The sequence below is a fragment of the Tinamus guttatus genome, unplaced genomic scaffold, assembly GCF_059628265.1.
Source record: "Tinamus guttatus ecotype Peru unplaced genomic scaffold, ASM5962826v1 Tinamus_guttatus_pri_ptg000475l, whole genome shotgun sequence".
NCBI classification, from domain to species: Eukaryota; Metazoa; Chordata; class Aves; order Tinamiformes; family Tinamidae; genus Tinamus; species Tinamus guttatus.
Window position 1 is genome coordinate 132,301 of NW_028289009.1, and position 16,008 is coordinate 148,308.

At 49.4% G+C, this 16,008-nt stretch overlaps 1 protein-coding gene across 1 annotated transcript; it reads right to left on the bottom strand.

Moving 5' to 3' along the window:
- Positions 1–244: 244 nt before the first annotated feature.
- Positions 245–14,880, bottom strand: LOC148592942 (uncharacterized). The gene is made up of 4 exons (XM_088533033.1): positions 14,853–14,880; positions 12,813–13,829; positions 2,814–6,422; positions 245–327 (listed from the first exon to the last, which is right to left on the bottom strand). Exons 1-4 carry the CDS (start codon positions 14,878–14,880, stop codon positions 245–247), a joined length of 4,737 nt encoding a protein of 1,578 aa, XP_088389159.1.
- Between the last annotated feature and the right edge of the window lie 1,128 nt (positions 14,881–16,008).

Genomic DNA, 16,008 nt, shown 5'->3' on the forward strand with positions numbered 1-16,008 from the left:
TTGGGAAGTAGCCTGGCAAGCGCATGAGAAACCTCCTGATGACAGAGGGATAGGAAGGCGCCTGCATCCCTTTTAACAAAGGGCTTTTGGAACTGCATCGTATTAGTCACTGCCCAAATGGAACTCTAGAGAATGGAGAGATTCCCTTTTCTCCAGCTTTCCAGACCAAAGCTTATCCCTTGACAGCCATGACAGGACTGGTCTTGTATGGCTTTCTTACAGTTCATGCAGCCAGGGCATCTTCTCAGCCCAAGTACTTGATCATTATGGCAATTCTAACAGTGGACTTTGGAGTCCTGAATTTGCGTCTTGGCATGGTGAGCGATGCTATAAAGAGGCAGGTGAAGTCCACAAGAGCTTGGCACATTTTTTCAGAAGCTCTTTGGAAGTCATGCTAGATCTCTAGCACGTGCACCCAAAACAAACAAACAAACAAACAAAAAAAAACCCAAGGGAATTCTTGTCACATTTTACCATCTAACCCCAGTGAAGTTTTCACTTAAACAGTGTCCCCCCTCCTAGGGTACCTTTTCATTGGAATCACAAAAGAAGGGAGAACGATGCCTTCTATCCCAACTCAGGTACTGCAGATTGATCCCAGTGGGCAGGGCTGGTTGGATCTGCAATATAAGAATCCTATTGTCTCTTTCCAAAAAGAAGAGACAGAGATGGGTTACAGATACTAATTGTAGTCCAGCTCTGAGCTTTCAAACTGGCAGCATGCCCTTTGATGAGCTCCTACCACCTCTGCCCAGAAATGCTTCCCCCGCTCCCCGAGGAAACCAAAATATCCTCCCTGCGCCACAAAGCAACTGGGGAAGAGACTCCCTCCGTGAGCTGCTGCCTGCATCCTGTCACTGCCTCTCTGGAAGGAGGCAGAAAGAAAAGCAACAGCAATGCCACTTAAGCCCAGAACCGAGGACTTCAGCCCAGTAAGCCTTGCAAAAATGCTTGTGACCATATATGTGTCCTTTTTTTTTTTCCCAAATTTTTAATAAATAGATAAGAGATATCATTAAAAAGATATTGTGCTGGTGTCCCACTTATCAATGGCTTTGCACTTTGTTTTTCCCAGGAAAAGAGCAGCGGGACAAGAAATCAGGTTTTGCACTTCTTTCTCCTGTGCTGGTTGATCCTCGTTGGAGAGTTCACTCCTTCACTAGGTAAGGGTATGTTGCTGTGTGCTCTCCTTTTATGCTTTTTTCTTTTTTTCTGCGAGTCTCTGTATTTCCCCTCTGGGAGCAGGGGCTTCCTTGGAGAAGGAGGCTGGGCAGCTTTATTTTGGACTAAGAGTGTGGTGCAGAAGCAAGTTTAAGACAAGGATAGTGCTGGGGAAGATGAGCAGTTGCACTGCAGCCGTGGCTGCTCCGAATGGCAGCAGTTAAGCCATTGGGCTTGACTGACTTGCGCTTGGTTTCGTGAACTGCCAGGTAAGAGAGGATGTTAGAGTGTTACCGGAATCAAACGTTTGTTTGCATTCGGGGATACTCCAGTAATGGCCTTTTGTGCCTTGGAGGGTAAAAGAAATCCCTCCATTAACGTGCCCTTAGAGCTTTCTTGGGCAAACAGCATTCTATGGAAAGGCCATTTTACACTCTTTATACTATTGGAGAGGCTGACATGGATGCCTTGCAAAAGTAAAAACACACATACAAATGTAAATGTGCTGTTAGTGTTAAGAACTCCTAATTTAACTGTGCCGGGTCAAAGCACAATAAATCATCCTCTCGTCTTTTATTGCTTATGCTTTGAGGAGCAAAGGTTTTATCAGCATTTTCAGAGCACTCACCTTTTTTAGCTCTCTCTTAGTTTAGCTTAGCATAGATCCGCTCATGGCCTCTTTGCCAGAGGCCAGATTACCCCTCATAGCCTCGTTCTCCAGTCATTGTCTATGTAAAAGAGGTATCAGCTGCCATGACGGGAAAGTACCACTGAGGTAGATACAAGGCCAAAATTTGGGAGAAAACCAGAACAGAGTCCAAAGCAAGTGGCTGAGTGTTAAGAACTCCTTAAAATTTACTAATCAATTCAGGCAAGAATGACTAATTAAGTTAAACAATGATGAGCATTTATTTGAAAAGTACAAAGCACAGAGTGCTAAATACAATATCCCGTGTTGCTCATATGAGCAGATAAACCACTCTTTCCCATTTATTTTTCTGTCCCTGAGCCCCAAATGTCAGTGATGTCTCCTCTGAGGCTGAAATTGATGGGATGAAATAAGTTGAATTTCCCAATAGCTGCTCCCTTCTTAAACCTTATGACCTTTAAAAAAGCAAAAAGTAATAATATTGACTTCAACCCTAAGTGGATGATACTGGAACTATTCTTAAGATAATCTTTCCTTTCTCGGCGTCTGGTGTGGCGTTCACGTGCAATGTAAGTGAAGGGAAAGATTTGAACAAGTTTACGGTGCATCTCTCTCACCTCCTCTTCCGTCTCCATTGCTTTATCTGGCTTAAAGTCAGAATAATTTTCCTGAGTTGGCCACGGAATACTTTGACAATATTTGTGAAGGAGTGTACTCAGGGCAGAGAAAAACAGGATTTTTAGCGGTTGGAAAAAGAAGATGTTCTTCGCAAAGGAGACTGAAGATGCTAAAAGCCACTGATGTGAGGTCTCTTGCCCATAAGACAAGCCATAGAAGACAATAAAAAATGAAGACAGCCCCGTTACAACTGTAATTAATGTCCAGGAGAGGCAGACACATCCCTGGCAAAAAACTAATGCTGGTCTCTTGCGAAAGAACAAGGGGACAGCGCTTTGTGGTGTCTTCTGTCTCTGAATGTTGTCCCCTTCTAATGCATTAAAACGTTCCTTCTGGGAATACCTAAATGAGGAAATGAGGAGCATCTGCACAGGTATCGTAATCAAAGCCCTTTCGGCTGCTAATGCTATTGATCTCATAACGCTCACAGGTAGTGGGGATTCTTCCTTTTTGTCAGCCCTAAAGAACATAAAATTAACAAGCAGGTTCAGTAGTAACATTGCCAAACAGCACGTTAACCTTTGGAGCCTGCTGAAAGTGCCGGTGCCAGGATGAGCAAAAACTGAGAACCAGAGGTGACCATCTCTCAGCTTTGCTTCAAGATTAATCAAAAAATAGTCAATTCTGCCGAGACGTGCTTTGGGGCTCATGGCAAGGAATGTCCTTTGGAGTAAGCCGTCATCCTTGTTGAGCGCAAGCCACTTGCGGCAAATAAAGAACCAGGTCTTGTTGGTGTCCACGTTTTCAACTTTTGCTCTGCTCAGGAACCAGCTTGGAGAAGGCCCGTTGTTGTTGTGCCAGACCCTTAAGGCACAAATATCTCCCAAATCTTTCTCTGCAGTTAGCAAAAATGTATCGGTGCTTCCCTGATGGAATGACGGAAGATGTGGGTGTCGTAAGCAAAAGGCGTCACTTGTGCCATCCTGGCCAACGAGTTGAAGAAAAACATCTGCGGTGGTTCCAGCTCCTAAGCGACTGCCTGTGTACAACGTGACCGCAAAGTGCACTTTATCAAAAGGCTCCTTGTCTGGCAGAATGGGGTTCTTGTCCTCGGTGTCCTTGTCAGCCTTGTCTTTTGTCATGGCCCAGAGGGCCAAAACAAGGTAGGCTAGAAAAATTAGCACAACTGTTAAAAGGGGCACAGGGTTTTGAGTTATGGCTGCTCCCAAAGCTTTTTCCACATTCACAGCGTTGGGCATCACTATTACTTTGGCTGCCAGCCACGTGATGTTGAAAGTGACTATGTTTGACACTGTGCCTTTTACAAGTGTTTTGTGCCCCAGCAGTGCTCTTGCAATTCCTGATGAATAACCTATCCGAGGGAGCAGGTTCTTGTCAAATTCTTGAAGCACAGTGGAAATCACAGCATCGCTGGCCAATTTGGAATCATTCTCCTTTTCCAGCTTTGGATAAAAACAATTCTTGCATATTATTATGGCAGAGGAAGTAGCGGCAGCATTCCAATTTTCCTTTTTGGTGAGAGGGAAAGCCCTGTTTTTGGCTTCCATTCCAGTTCCTACTTCTCCAGGGAAAACTATGCTGGTTAAATTTTCCACAGTGAAGAAAACTTGTTTACTTCCATCACCATTGACATTCTTACGATGAGAAAGAGAAGCTCTCGGCATGCCAGGTAACGTAAGTCTTTCTGTAGGCATTACAGTTTTACCACAGTTTTCAAGGCAGACTGCATTCAGAACAGGTGGGGATCCAGGCTTCACATGAACACTATGGTCAGCGTAACTCTGTCTCGGCTCTCTTTGTATCGCTAGACCAAAGTAATTTATAGTGTTTCTGCAGAGGGTTTCTGCTGCCACCGTCTGAACTGGATCTGAAGATGTTAACCACTTCAAATTTCTCTGAACTGGATGGCACTTCTTTCCTACACTCAATTTCACGTCTGCACAGCCCGAGAGCCTTCTAGCGCAGTACCAAGGAAACCCGATTCCCACTGAATCAGGGTCAGAGGATGAAGAGCCATCTAGAGTCCACCTGTCAGAAAAACCCACTGTCCAGAATGTGCCTCCTGCAATATTTGCAATTAGATCAGATCTGTCAATCTGAATATAAATGCTGTCTGAGCCATCGAGATCTCTTTTACTCCAATATGCAGTTATTTTGACAAAGAAATGAAAAAGATACAGCCCATAATCTAAAGTAGATTTGGCAACAGTTATGCATATGGAATTTATACCGTGCATCACACATGAGTTTATAGGTCTTGACCAGTCTGGGACAGCTTCTGTATCCTCAACAGGATAAATTCGCCACAAAGGCCTAATCATTAAACTGTTTTTGCAGCCTACCAGCGCTCTGACAGTCAGGTGAAAAGGTGCCCCCTTTTCCTGACGTAGGAGAGAAGGATGAACGGTAGGTCTCTGAATCCAAACCTTGTGTCTCTGACAGGGCTTTTGCTGACAAGCCACCAATGGTCCTATGGTTTTTGAGGCATAATTATTCACTCTGACTTGTAAAAGAGCTGGCGTCAGTCCATTCCTCGTGCAGTTCACTTCTGCCACAAACCCTGCGTACTTTTCCGGATGAAAAGGCAGAACAGAGCAATGGACAAACCGTGCGGCATTACTTACGTGATTGTTGCAGGTATAACTGTTATTCTGAATAAGATGGTTGCTTTTTGTTCCAAATAACTGCAGATTGTAGGTCCACTCACATTGTAGCATATTAATATTGATTTTATACCAGTGAATATTCACAAACTCGATGGAGAACAAGTAGGAAAGCTCCTGATGTTGGTAGAATATGTAGCATATGTTGGAGCCATCTGGAGAACTGATGTCTGTGCGGTTTTCTTCAGTTGTATAAAAAGTTCCACGGCTGTACCTGAAAATGTAAGTGTCTCTCTTGCTTTTGCCAGGGTGAAGGTTGACATAGGCCGGAGTTTCTCCACCTGCGGTTATGCCCACTTTACCACTGACTAGATGCGATTCTCCTGTCAAGCTTTTGAAGTTCTTTCCATCCACGTGAAAGGAGAGGCTCGCCACTAGCATCTCACCAAGCTGTGGAAGAGCAGGTACAGCACAGAAGTTGCACTGGAAAGTCAAAAAATTGCAGGAACTGAAGCAACCTCCTCTACCCTGTGTGTCCTGCAGCCTGTAGGCCAGTGCCCTAAGTGCAAGAGGCTGAAGACTCGAGGAGAGGCGAAGGGGCTGGTGAGGAACACTAAGGAGCTTGGAGCTGATCCTGAGACCACGCTGTAAGTTAAGCTCGACTTTGAGAGAACACTTGTAGCTGATGTGCGGCATCTGCTCAATGCTGACTGAAGCTAAACGGAGCACATGGTGCCTGTAGCGTACAGTCGAACCGTAGTTGGAGTGGGTTGCACATGTTGGTTGCACCTCGACTCCTGGGTAAGCAGACGGTGGTAGTGCCTCTTCATGATCGTTGCTGGGAAGAAGGGCAGATGAGTTGCTTCCGTGGCTGCTAAAACGGTATTGCCACTTTGCACTCTGGAGGCGTGCGCACCAGCCCAGCTCTACTGCCTCCCCGCCGTGGGTCGGGTGAATGTGTGGGCCAAATCCTGGCAGTCGTATATCCTGCCCGCACATCTCAATGCTCAAGTTGTGATGAAGGCCCCCAGGAGCAGAGCATGAAGCTGATGAGCACTGCATTGTAATGAAGCTGGAGGCTGTGGCTGGTGGCGTTCTTCCAGGCAGGAGGGTTGCCTGCAGCACAAGCTGCCCAGACCAGCAAGGTGTATTCTTCCCCCAGGCAGGGTTGATGTAGCAGGAGCAATGCAGTGGGGGCTGTGGCTGCAGTTGTGCTCCAGGGGCTGGCTGGTAACCCTGATTCATGGGCTTACTCCATAAGCAGGAGATGCCGTGCTCCATGCCCGGTCTCTGTGAGACGTGTCTGTGAGGGCTCAGGGAGACGACGAGGAGGGACGAGGGTTGCAGAAGGGGAGCAGCATCCCGCAAGGCTGGAGGGCAGCCGCCGGGAAGCCAGAGGAGCAGAAGGGCCAGCGCTGGCGCCGCCACCGCTTGGCCGAGGGAGAGCCGTGGCCCGAGAGCCATTGGTGCTGCTGCTGCTGCACAAAGCAGGCGCGCTGGGCTCCAGAGGTGCCCTCAGGGCCACTTGCCCTGCGCTGGGCACCTTGGGTCCCGAGGGCATCAAGGAAGCAGGTGGCCCCTGGCGACGACACCCAACAATGGGGCTTCCCATCCCCTCTGAGGCGTGGGGGGGGCCGCCCGGCTCCTTCTATTGCCCCCCGCTCTGGAACAAACCACCCCCTGAAGCCAGCTTGCCCAAAGCTGCAGCTCTGCCCACGTCCCAGGTGGCCCTGACCCTGGCTGGCCACCGGCGACCCCCAGGGGCTCCCCCTTCATGGGGCGGGAGGCGTTGGGGATGCTGCGGAGGTGCTGTGGGGCCGCTCTTGGGCGGATGGAGTTGGCAAAGCAGGGTCATGGTGCCCCTGAGGGACTGCAGGCTGAGGGCCGCTGCACGGCGGGCAGGGGCCTTTAGCACCCTGTGCGGTTTGTTCTTCCTCCCTGCCTGTCCTCCTCCCGCTAAGCGGGTCCTCACAGGGAGGCCGATGCGAGCCGAGGCTGCTGTGGCCATGTGCTGCGAGTGCCGCGGAGCCCCTGCCCGCTGCCCTCCGCAGAACGGGCGCTGGCGCGAGGGCGGCCCGTGTTGTGTGTCGGCTGCGAGCGGCCCTCACGCGGGTGGCCCCTGCCAGCCCCTCACAGGCCTCTCCCAGGCCGGGGGCCTTTGGGGCGAGCTCTGCGCTGCCTCCTGCTCTGGGTCCAGCTCTGCCCGCGCTCGCTACTTGCTCCGCAGAGGCTCCTGGGCCCTGGTGCTCTGCTCCTTGTCAGCGCTCACTTTGCAGCCATGGTGCCTGCTGCAGCATCTTCTCCCCTTCCCACTCTGCTGCTTATGTTCTTAGGTACCTGTACACGTATCTCCTTCTTTCCTTCTTGGCAGTTCCTACCGCAAGCCTGTGGCATTTTCCACATTTAACACTGCCAGAGAGAGTCCGTGTTAGTGAGAATTAGTCGGCGAGAGCCGCGACTTGGAGCGGGAGCCTCCTCTGCGGTGACTCAGAGTTTGCTGTCATGTTACCAGTTAAACAGACACAAAAACCAAAGCCGAAAACGAGCAAGCAAAAAAAGCTAGGAATCAACCCAGAGAATATTTGTATTTGGGAAAAAGTTCTATTAATGAGGGCCTTCTTCAGGAAATACCAAGAGGTGCAAGGAGGTGTCAGCATGACACGCGCTCATCCACAAGAAAAGGTTAGGTAGGTCAGGAGGCTTAACAACGTTCTGGGGAATCTTTGGGGAGTATGAGAGGTTGGTGAGCTCCAGAGCTCTGGAAAAGTCCCTTGAGCAATAGCAGGTGTGCAAAGAGTGACCTGGAAGAAGCAGAGGGTCCTGAGAGCCAGCAGAGGCTCCACAAGGGACACGGCTCTGGGTAAAGAAGCACCAGATCCTGTTAGTAAACTCGTGTCTTAAAGCAGGGGCCAGTCTTTGGCCTTGGCCAGAGCTGGCTAAAGTGTCTGGGCAGTGTCTCTGTCTTCTGCAAGTGTCTCTCAAGAAATACAGCTTGTGAGTGCTTGAGACAGGGCTTTTTTACTTCAGGTTGTTCAGGAAAGAAGGCTTCAGCAAGGCCCGTGCATGTGTGCGTGCATGTTTCAGCCAAATGGAACCAGAAGCTTGTGGCCTCACACATGTGACCTTCATGCAAGGCTTGTGAGAAAAAGTGGCTGGCTGAGACGAGAAGGGGATACCTCAGAAGCCAGCTGCCACATGGCCACTAAGGCAAGGTGTGAGTAGAGAGCAATAAATAAATAAATAAATAGCCTTCTTTCAGAGAGCTATGCTAAATACTCCATCTGCAGGGCAAAGCTCCAGCCAGTCAGCTCTTGCTACTCGACACTGGAAAATCCCCCACTAGACATAAACTACATAAACTCATGCCTTAAAGAAGCCAGGATCTCCATCATCCTACTAAGTTAACTCTTCCCTGAAAATAAAGTTTCTCTTTTCCTCCTTTAGCTTGCTTACTTTTGAATTTGCCTTGCTTGTGTGAATGCAAAGAAGTTCAGTATCGTCTGTTTTCTAGCAGTTGTCTTTCTCTGTTACAGGGTGCAACCTGGAGCAATAAGGAGACCCTAGGAGATGGTGAGGGCTGTCTCTCCAAGTTAAAAGCAGCAGATGCAAGTTTTACCAAGTGTAACCTTTACTTCTTCACCTGGATACTGCTGGATGATGTCTTAAAGCCTGGGACTGCTTTCACCTACAAGACAGTTCCCATTTGAAACAAACAAAAAAGCAAACGAAGAAGCAGGCAAAACAAGCCCCTTTCAGGAATTTATGTAGAGGTAAATGCTCTACTTGGCAAGCTCTAATGCGCTGGTTTCTGCAGCAATGGCGCTTGCCATCGCTAATGGATTGGAGCTGCTTGGCGCTGGAAGTTCAGTGTGGCTCAAAAGAGAGCTGGACAGTGCAGTGAGAAGAACGATGATGCTGGCAAAATCACAGGCACTGAGTGAGCTGGAGAAGCTCCATGTATGTGCACTGGATGTGTTTGCCAATGGGTGAGTGACAGGCCATTTGGGGAAAGGGGCGGGAGTTGGTTTGATCAGCGTGAATCTTTTTGCTGTCGCTGCGTACAAAGTGGGCATGTATGGCATGTGCTGTTGTGCTGGCACCTTTTGTGCTGTTGGAAAGTGTGGAGATTGTAGGAAGCACGGGTGGCAGAGCTGGGCGGTTGTGTTACGACCTGAGATTATTGGGATGTAGCAAAGGGTCAAGATGACCTCTAGACAGTTGCTCCTGAATTCCGCTCAAGTGTATGCACCATGGCTGGTGCCAGCAGCAGCCCTGGGCAAGCAAATGGTGTGTTGCTGCCACGTCATGGGATCAGACATTCCTTTCTTAACATTTTTCATAGCTCCTTGAACAGAATAAGTTATTTACAACTGAGAAAGTGTTTAGCTGCTCCCAAGGACCAGTATAATACCACGCAGACTAGAGGCCACAGAAGCAGAGCCCCAGACTTTTCTATTTAGCTCTGTTGTCTCCCTGTGGCAAAAGGTTGGTTTCCTCTGTAAAATGGAGAGCTAGCAGAGTGTCAGAAGCACAGTGGGCATCACTCTCCTGTTCAGTATCATGAAGGTAGGTCTTGGTGGACAGCAAGGCACACGTGTCACTTTTCTTGTCTGTCAAGCAAACGGATGAGCACAGATTTATGAACAAAGGTAAAATATGAGGGAAATGTTTGGAGCCCTTGTTCCTGTTGGCTTGATTGCCGCTCAAGGGTGAAGAGAGCTGACGTTTTCATGCCTGTGCAGCTAGCTGAAGCATAGCGGGTCTGTATGCAAAGTCAGCTCCTTCAGAGCTGAGAGTGGACAATCTGTCGCCTCCACAATTTGGGCCACTCTCATGTTTGGAGAAAGAGAGTAATGCAAGAAAGAGCAGCAAAGAGAGAAAATGCTTTCCGTTTGCTAGAGAAACATGCAATTTGGCATCCGCTGGGCAATTTAGCCCGTCAGTTCTTGGGAAGTAGCCTGGCAAGCGCATGAGAAACCTCCTGATGACAGAGGGATAGGAAGGCGCCTGCATCCCTTTTAACAAAGGGCTTTTGGAACTGCATCGTATTAGTCACTGCCCAAATGGAACTCTAGAGAATGGAGAGATTCCCTTTTCTCCAGCTTTCCAGGCCAAAGCTTATCCCTTGACAGCCATGACAGGACTGGTCTTGTCTGGCTTTCTTACAGTTCATGCAGCCAGGGCATCTTCTCAGCCCAAGTACTTGATCATTATGGCAATTCTAACAGTGGACTTTGGAGTCCTGAATTTGCGTCTTGGCATGGCGAGCGATGCTATAAAAAGGCAGGTGAAGTCCACAAGAGTTTGGCACATTTTTTCAGAAGCTCTTTGGAAGTCATGCTAGATCTCTAGCACGTGCACCCAAAACAAACAAACAAACAAACAAACAAAAACCCAAGGGAATTCTTGTCACATTTTACCATCTAACCCCAGTGAAGTTTTCACTTAAACAGTGTCCCCCCTCCTAGGGTACCTTTTCATTGGAATCACAAAAGAAGGGAAAAGGATGCCTTCTATCCCAAGTCAGGTACTGCAGATTGATCCCAGTGGGCAGGGCTGGTTGGATCTGCAATATAAGAATCCTATTGTCTCTTTCCAAAAAGAAGAGACAGAGATGGGGTTACAGATACTAATTGTAGTCCAGCTCTGAGCTTTCAAACTGGCAGCATGCCCTTTGATGAGCTCCTACCACCTCTGCCCAGAAATGCTTCCCCCGCTCCCCGAAGAAACCAAAATATCCTCCCTGCGCCACAAAGCAACTGGGGAAGAGACTCCCTCCGTGAGCTGCTGCCTGCATCCTGTCACTGCCTCTCTGGAAGGAGGCAGAAAGAAAAGCAACAGCAATGCCGCTGAATCCCAGAACCGAGGACTTCAGCCCAGTAAGCCTTGCAAAAAGGCTTGTGACTATATATGTGTCCTTTTTTTTTTTTCCAAATTTTTAATAAATAGATAAGAGATATCTTTAAAAAGATATTGTGCTGGTGTCCCACTTATCAATGGCTTTGCACTTTGTTTTTCCCAGGAAAAGAGCAGCGGGACAAGAAATCAGGTTTTGCACTTCTTTCTCCTGTGCTGGTTGATCCTCGTTGGAGAGTTCACTCCTTCACTAGGTAAGGGTATGTTGCTGTGTGCTCTCCTTTTATGCTTTTTTCTTTTTTTCTGCGAGTCTCTGTATTTCCCCTCTGGGAGCAGGGGCTTCCTTGGAGAAGGAGGCTGGGCAGCTTTATTTTGGACTAAGAGTGTGGTGCAGAAGCAAGTTTAAGACAAGGATAGTGCTGGGGAAGATGAGCAGTTGCACTGCAGCCGTGGCTGCTCCGAATGGCAGCAGTTAAGCCATTGGGCTTGACTGACTTGCGCTTGGTTTCGTGAACTGCCAGGTAAGAGAGGATGTTAGAGTGTTACCGGAATCAAACGTTCGTTTGCGTTCGGGGATACTCCAGTAATGGCCTTTTGTGCCTTGGAGGGTAAAAGAAATCCCTCCATTAACGTGCCCTTAGAGCTTTCTTGGGCAAGCAGCATTCTATGGAAAGGCCATTTTACACTCTTTATACTATTGGAGAGGCTGACATGGATGCCTTGCAAAAGTAAAAACACACATACAAATGTAAATGTGCTGTTAGTGTTAAGAACTCCTAATTTAACTGTGCCGGGTCAAAGCACAATAAATCATCCTCTCGTCTTTTATTGCTTATGCTTTGAGGAGCAAAGGTTTTATCAGCATTTTCAGAGCACTCACCTTTTTTAGCTCTCTCTTAGTTTAGCTTAGCATAGATCCGCTCATGGCCTCTTTGCCAGAGGCCAGATTACCCCTCATAGCCTTGTTCTCCAGTCATTGTCTATGTAAAAGAGGTATCAGCTGCCATGACGGGAAAGTACCACTGAGGTAGATACAAGGCCAAAATTTGGGAGAAAACCAGAACAGAGTCCAAAGCAAGTGGCTGAGTGTTAAGAACTCCTTAAAATTTACTAATCAATTCAGGCAAGAATGACTAATTAAGTTAAACAATGATGAGCATTTATTTGAAAAGTACAAAGCACAGAGTGCTAAATACAATATCCCGCGTTGCTCATATGACCAGATAAACCACTTTTTCCCATTTATTTTTCTGTCCCTGAGCCCCAAATGTCAGTGATGTCTCCTCTGAGGCTGAAATTGATGGGCTGAAATAAGTTGAATTTCCCAATAGCTGCTCCCTTCTTAAACCTTATGACCTTTAAAAAAGCAAAAAGTAATAATATTGACTTCAACCCTAAGTGGATGATACTGGAACTATTCTTAATATAATCTTTCCTTTCTCGGCGTCTGGTGTGGCGTTCACGTGCAATGTAAGTGAAGGGAAAGATTTGAACAAGTTTACGGTGCATCTCTCTCACCTCCTCTTCCGTCTCCATTGCTTTATCTGGCTTAAAGTCAGAATAATTTTCCTGAGTTGGCCACGGAATACTTTGACAATATTTGTGAAGGAGTGTACTCAGGGCAGAGAAAAACAGGATTTTTAGCGGTTGGAAAAAGAAGATGTTCTTCGCAAAGGAGACTGAAGATGCTAAAAGCCACTGATGTGAGGTCTCTTGCCCATAAGACAAGCCATAGAAGACAATAAAAAATGAAGACAGCCCCGTTACAACTGTAATTAATGTCCAGGAGAGGCAGACACATCCCCGGCAAAAAACTAATGCTGGTCTCTTGCGAAAGAACAAGGGGACAGCGCTTTGTGGTGTCTTCTGTCTCTCAATGTTGTCCCCTTCTAATGCATTAAAACGTTCCTTCTGGGAATACCTAAATGAGGAAATGAGGAGCATCTGCACAGGTATCGTAATCAAAGCCCTTTCGGCTGCTAATGCTATTGATCTCATAACGCTCACAGGTAGTGGGGATTCTTCCTTTTTGTCAGCCCTAAAGAACATAAAATTAACAAGCAGGTTCAGTAGTAACATTGCCAAACAGCACGTTAACCTTTGGAGCCTGCTGAAAGTGCCGGTGCCAGGATGAGCAAAAACTGAGAACCAGAGGTGACCATCTCTCAGCTTTGCTTCAAGATTAATCAAAAAATAGTCAATTCTGCCGAGACGTGCTTTTGGGCTCATGGCAAGGAATGTCCTTTGGAGTAAGCCGTCATCCTGGTTGAGCGCAAGCCACTTGCGGCAAATAAAGAACCAGGTCTTGTCGGTGTCCACGTTTTCAACTTTTGCTCTGCTCAGGAACCAGCTTGGAGAAGGCCTGTTGTTGTTGTGCCAGACCCTTAAGGCACAAATGTCTCCCAGATCTTTCTCTGCAGTTAGCAAAAATGTATCGGTGCTTCCCTGATGGAATGACGGAAGATGTGGGTGTCGTAAGCAAAAGGCGTCACTTGTGCCATCCTGCCCAACGAGTTGAAGAAAAACATCTGCGGTGGTTCCAGCTCCTAAGCGACTGCCTGTGTACAACGTGACCGCAAAGTGCACTTTATCAAAAGGCTCCTTGTCTGGCAGAATGGGGTTCTTGTCCTCTGTGTCCTTGTCAGCCTTGTCTTTTGTCATGGCCCAGAGGGCCAAAACAAGGTAGGCTAGAAAAATTAGCACAGCTGTTAAAAGGGGCACAGGGTTTTGAGTTATGGCTGCTCCCAAAGCTTTTTCCACATTCACAGCGTTGGGCATCACTATTACTTTGGCTGCCAGCCACGTGATGTTGAAAGTGACTATGTTTGACACTGTGCCTTTTACAAGTGTTTTGTGCTCCAGCAGTGCTCTTGCAATTCCTGATGGATAACCTATCCGAGGGAGAAGGTTCTTGTCAAATTCTTGAAGCACAGCGGAAATCACAGCATCGCTGGCCAATTTGGAATCATTCTCCTTTTCCAGCTTTGGATAAAAACAATTCTTGCATATTATTATGGCAGAGGAAGTAGCGGCAGCATTCCAATTTTCCTTTTTGGTGAGAGGGAAAGCCCTGTTTTTGGCTTCCATTCCAGTTCCTACTTCTCCAGGGAAAACTATGCTCGCCACTAGCAGCTCACCAAGCTGTGGAAGAGCAGGTACAGCACAGAAGTTGCTCTGGAAAGTCAAAAAATTGTTGGAACTGAACCAACCTCCTCTACCCTGTGTGTCCTGCAGCCTGTAGGCCAGTGCCCTAAGTGCAAGAGGCTGAAGACTCGAGGAGAGGCGAAGGGGCTGGTGAGGAACACTAAGGAGCTTGGAGCTGATCCTGAGACCACGCTGTAAGTTAAGCTTGACTTTGAGAGAACACTTGTAGCTGATGTGCGGCATCTGCTCAATGCTGACTGAAGCTAAACGGAGCACATGGTGCCTGTAGCGTACAGTCGAACCGTAGTTGGAGTGGGTTGCACATGTTGGTTGCACCTCGACTCCTGGGTAAGCAGACGGTGGTAGTGCCTCTTCATGATCGTTGCTGGGAAGAAGGGCAGATGAGTTGCTTCCGTGGCTGCTAAAACGGTATTGCCACTTTGCACTCTGGAGGCGTGCACACCAGCCCAGCTCTACTGCCTCCCCGCCGTGGGTCGGGTGAATGTGTGGCCCAAATCCTGGCAGTCGTATATCCTGCCCGCACATCTCAATGCTCAAGTTGTGATGAAGGCCTCCAGGAGCAGAGCATGAAGCTGATGAGCACTGCATTGTAATGAAGCTGGAGGCTGTGGCTGGTGGCGTTCTTCCAGGCAGGAGGGTTGCCTGCAGCACAAGCTGCCCAGACCAGCAAGGTGTATTCTTCCCCCAGGCAGGGTTGATGTAGCAGGAGCAATGCAGTGGGGGCTGTGGCTGCAGTTGTGCTCCAGGGGCTGGCTGGTAACCCTGATTCATGGGCTTACTCCATAAGCAGGAGATGCCGTGCTCCATGCCCGGTCTCTGTGAGACGTGTCTGTGAGGGCTCAGGGAGACGACGAGGAGGGACGAGGGTTGCAGAAGGGGAGCAGCATCCCGCAAGGCTGGAGGGCAGCCGCCGGGAAGCCAGAGGAGCAGAAGGGCCAGCGCTGGCGCCGCCACCGCTTGGCCGAGGGAGAGCCGTGGCCCGAGAGCCATTGGTGCTGCTGCTGCACGAAGCAGGCGCGCTGGGCTCCAGAGGTGCCCTCAGGGCCGCTTGCCCTGCGCTGGGCACCTTGGGTCCCGAGGGCATCAAGGAAGCAGGTGGCCCCTGGCGACGACACCCAACAATGGGGCTTCCCATCCCCTCTGAGGCGTGGGGGGGGCCGCCCGGCTCCTTCTATTGCCCCCCGCTCTGAAACAAACCACCCCCTGAAACCAGCTTGCCCAAAGCTGCAGCTCTGCCCACATCCCAGGTGGCCCTGACCCTGGCTGGCCACCGGCGACCCCCAGGGGCTCCCCCTTCATGGGGCGGGAGGCGTTGGGGATGCTGCGGAGGTGCTGTGGGGCCGCTCTTGGGCGGATGGAGTTGGCAAAGCAGGGTCATGGTGCCCCTGAGGGACTGCAGGCTGAGGGCCGCTGCACGGCAGGCAGGGGCCTTTAGCGCCCTGTGCGGTTTGTGCTTCCTCCCTGCCTGTCCTCCTCCCGGTAAGCGGGTCCTCACAGGGAGGCCGATGCGAGCCGAGGCTGCTGTGGCCATGTGCTGCGAGTGCCGCGGAGCCCCTGCCCGCTGCCCTCCGCAGAACGGGCGCTGGCGCGAGGGCGGCCCGTGTTGTGTGGCGGCTGCGAGCGGCCCTCACGCGGGTGGCCCCTGCCAGCCCCTCACAGGCCTCTCCCAGGCCGGGTGCCTTTGGGGCGAGCTCTGCGCTGCCTCCTGCTCTGGGTCCAGCTCTGCCCGCGCTCGCTGCTTGCTCCGCAGAGGCTCCTGGGCCCAGGTGCTCTGCTCCTTGTCAGCGCTCACTTTGCAGCCATGGTGCCTGCTGCAGCATCTTCTCCCCTTCCCACTCTGCTGCTTATGTTCTTAGGTACCTGTACACGTATCTCCTTCTTTCCTTCTTGGCAGTTCCTACCGCAAGCCTGTGGCATTTTCCACATTTAACACTG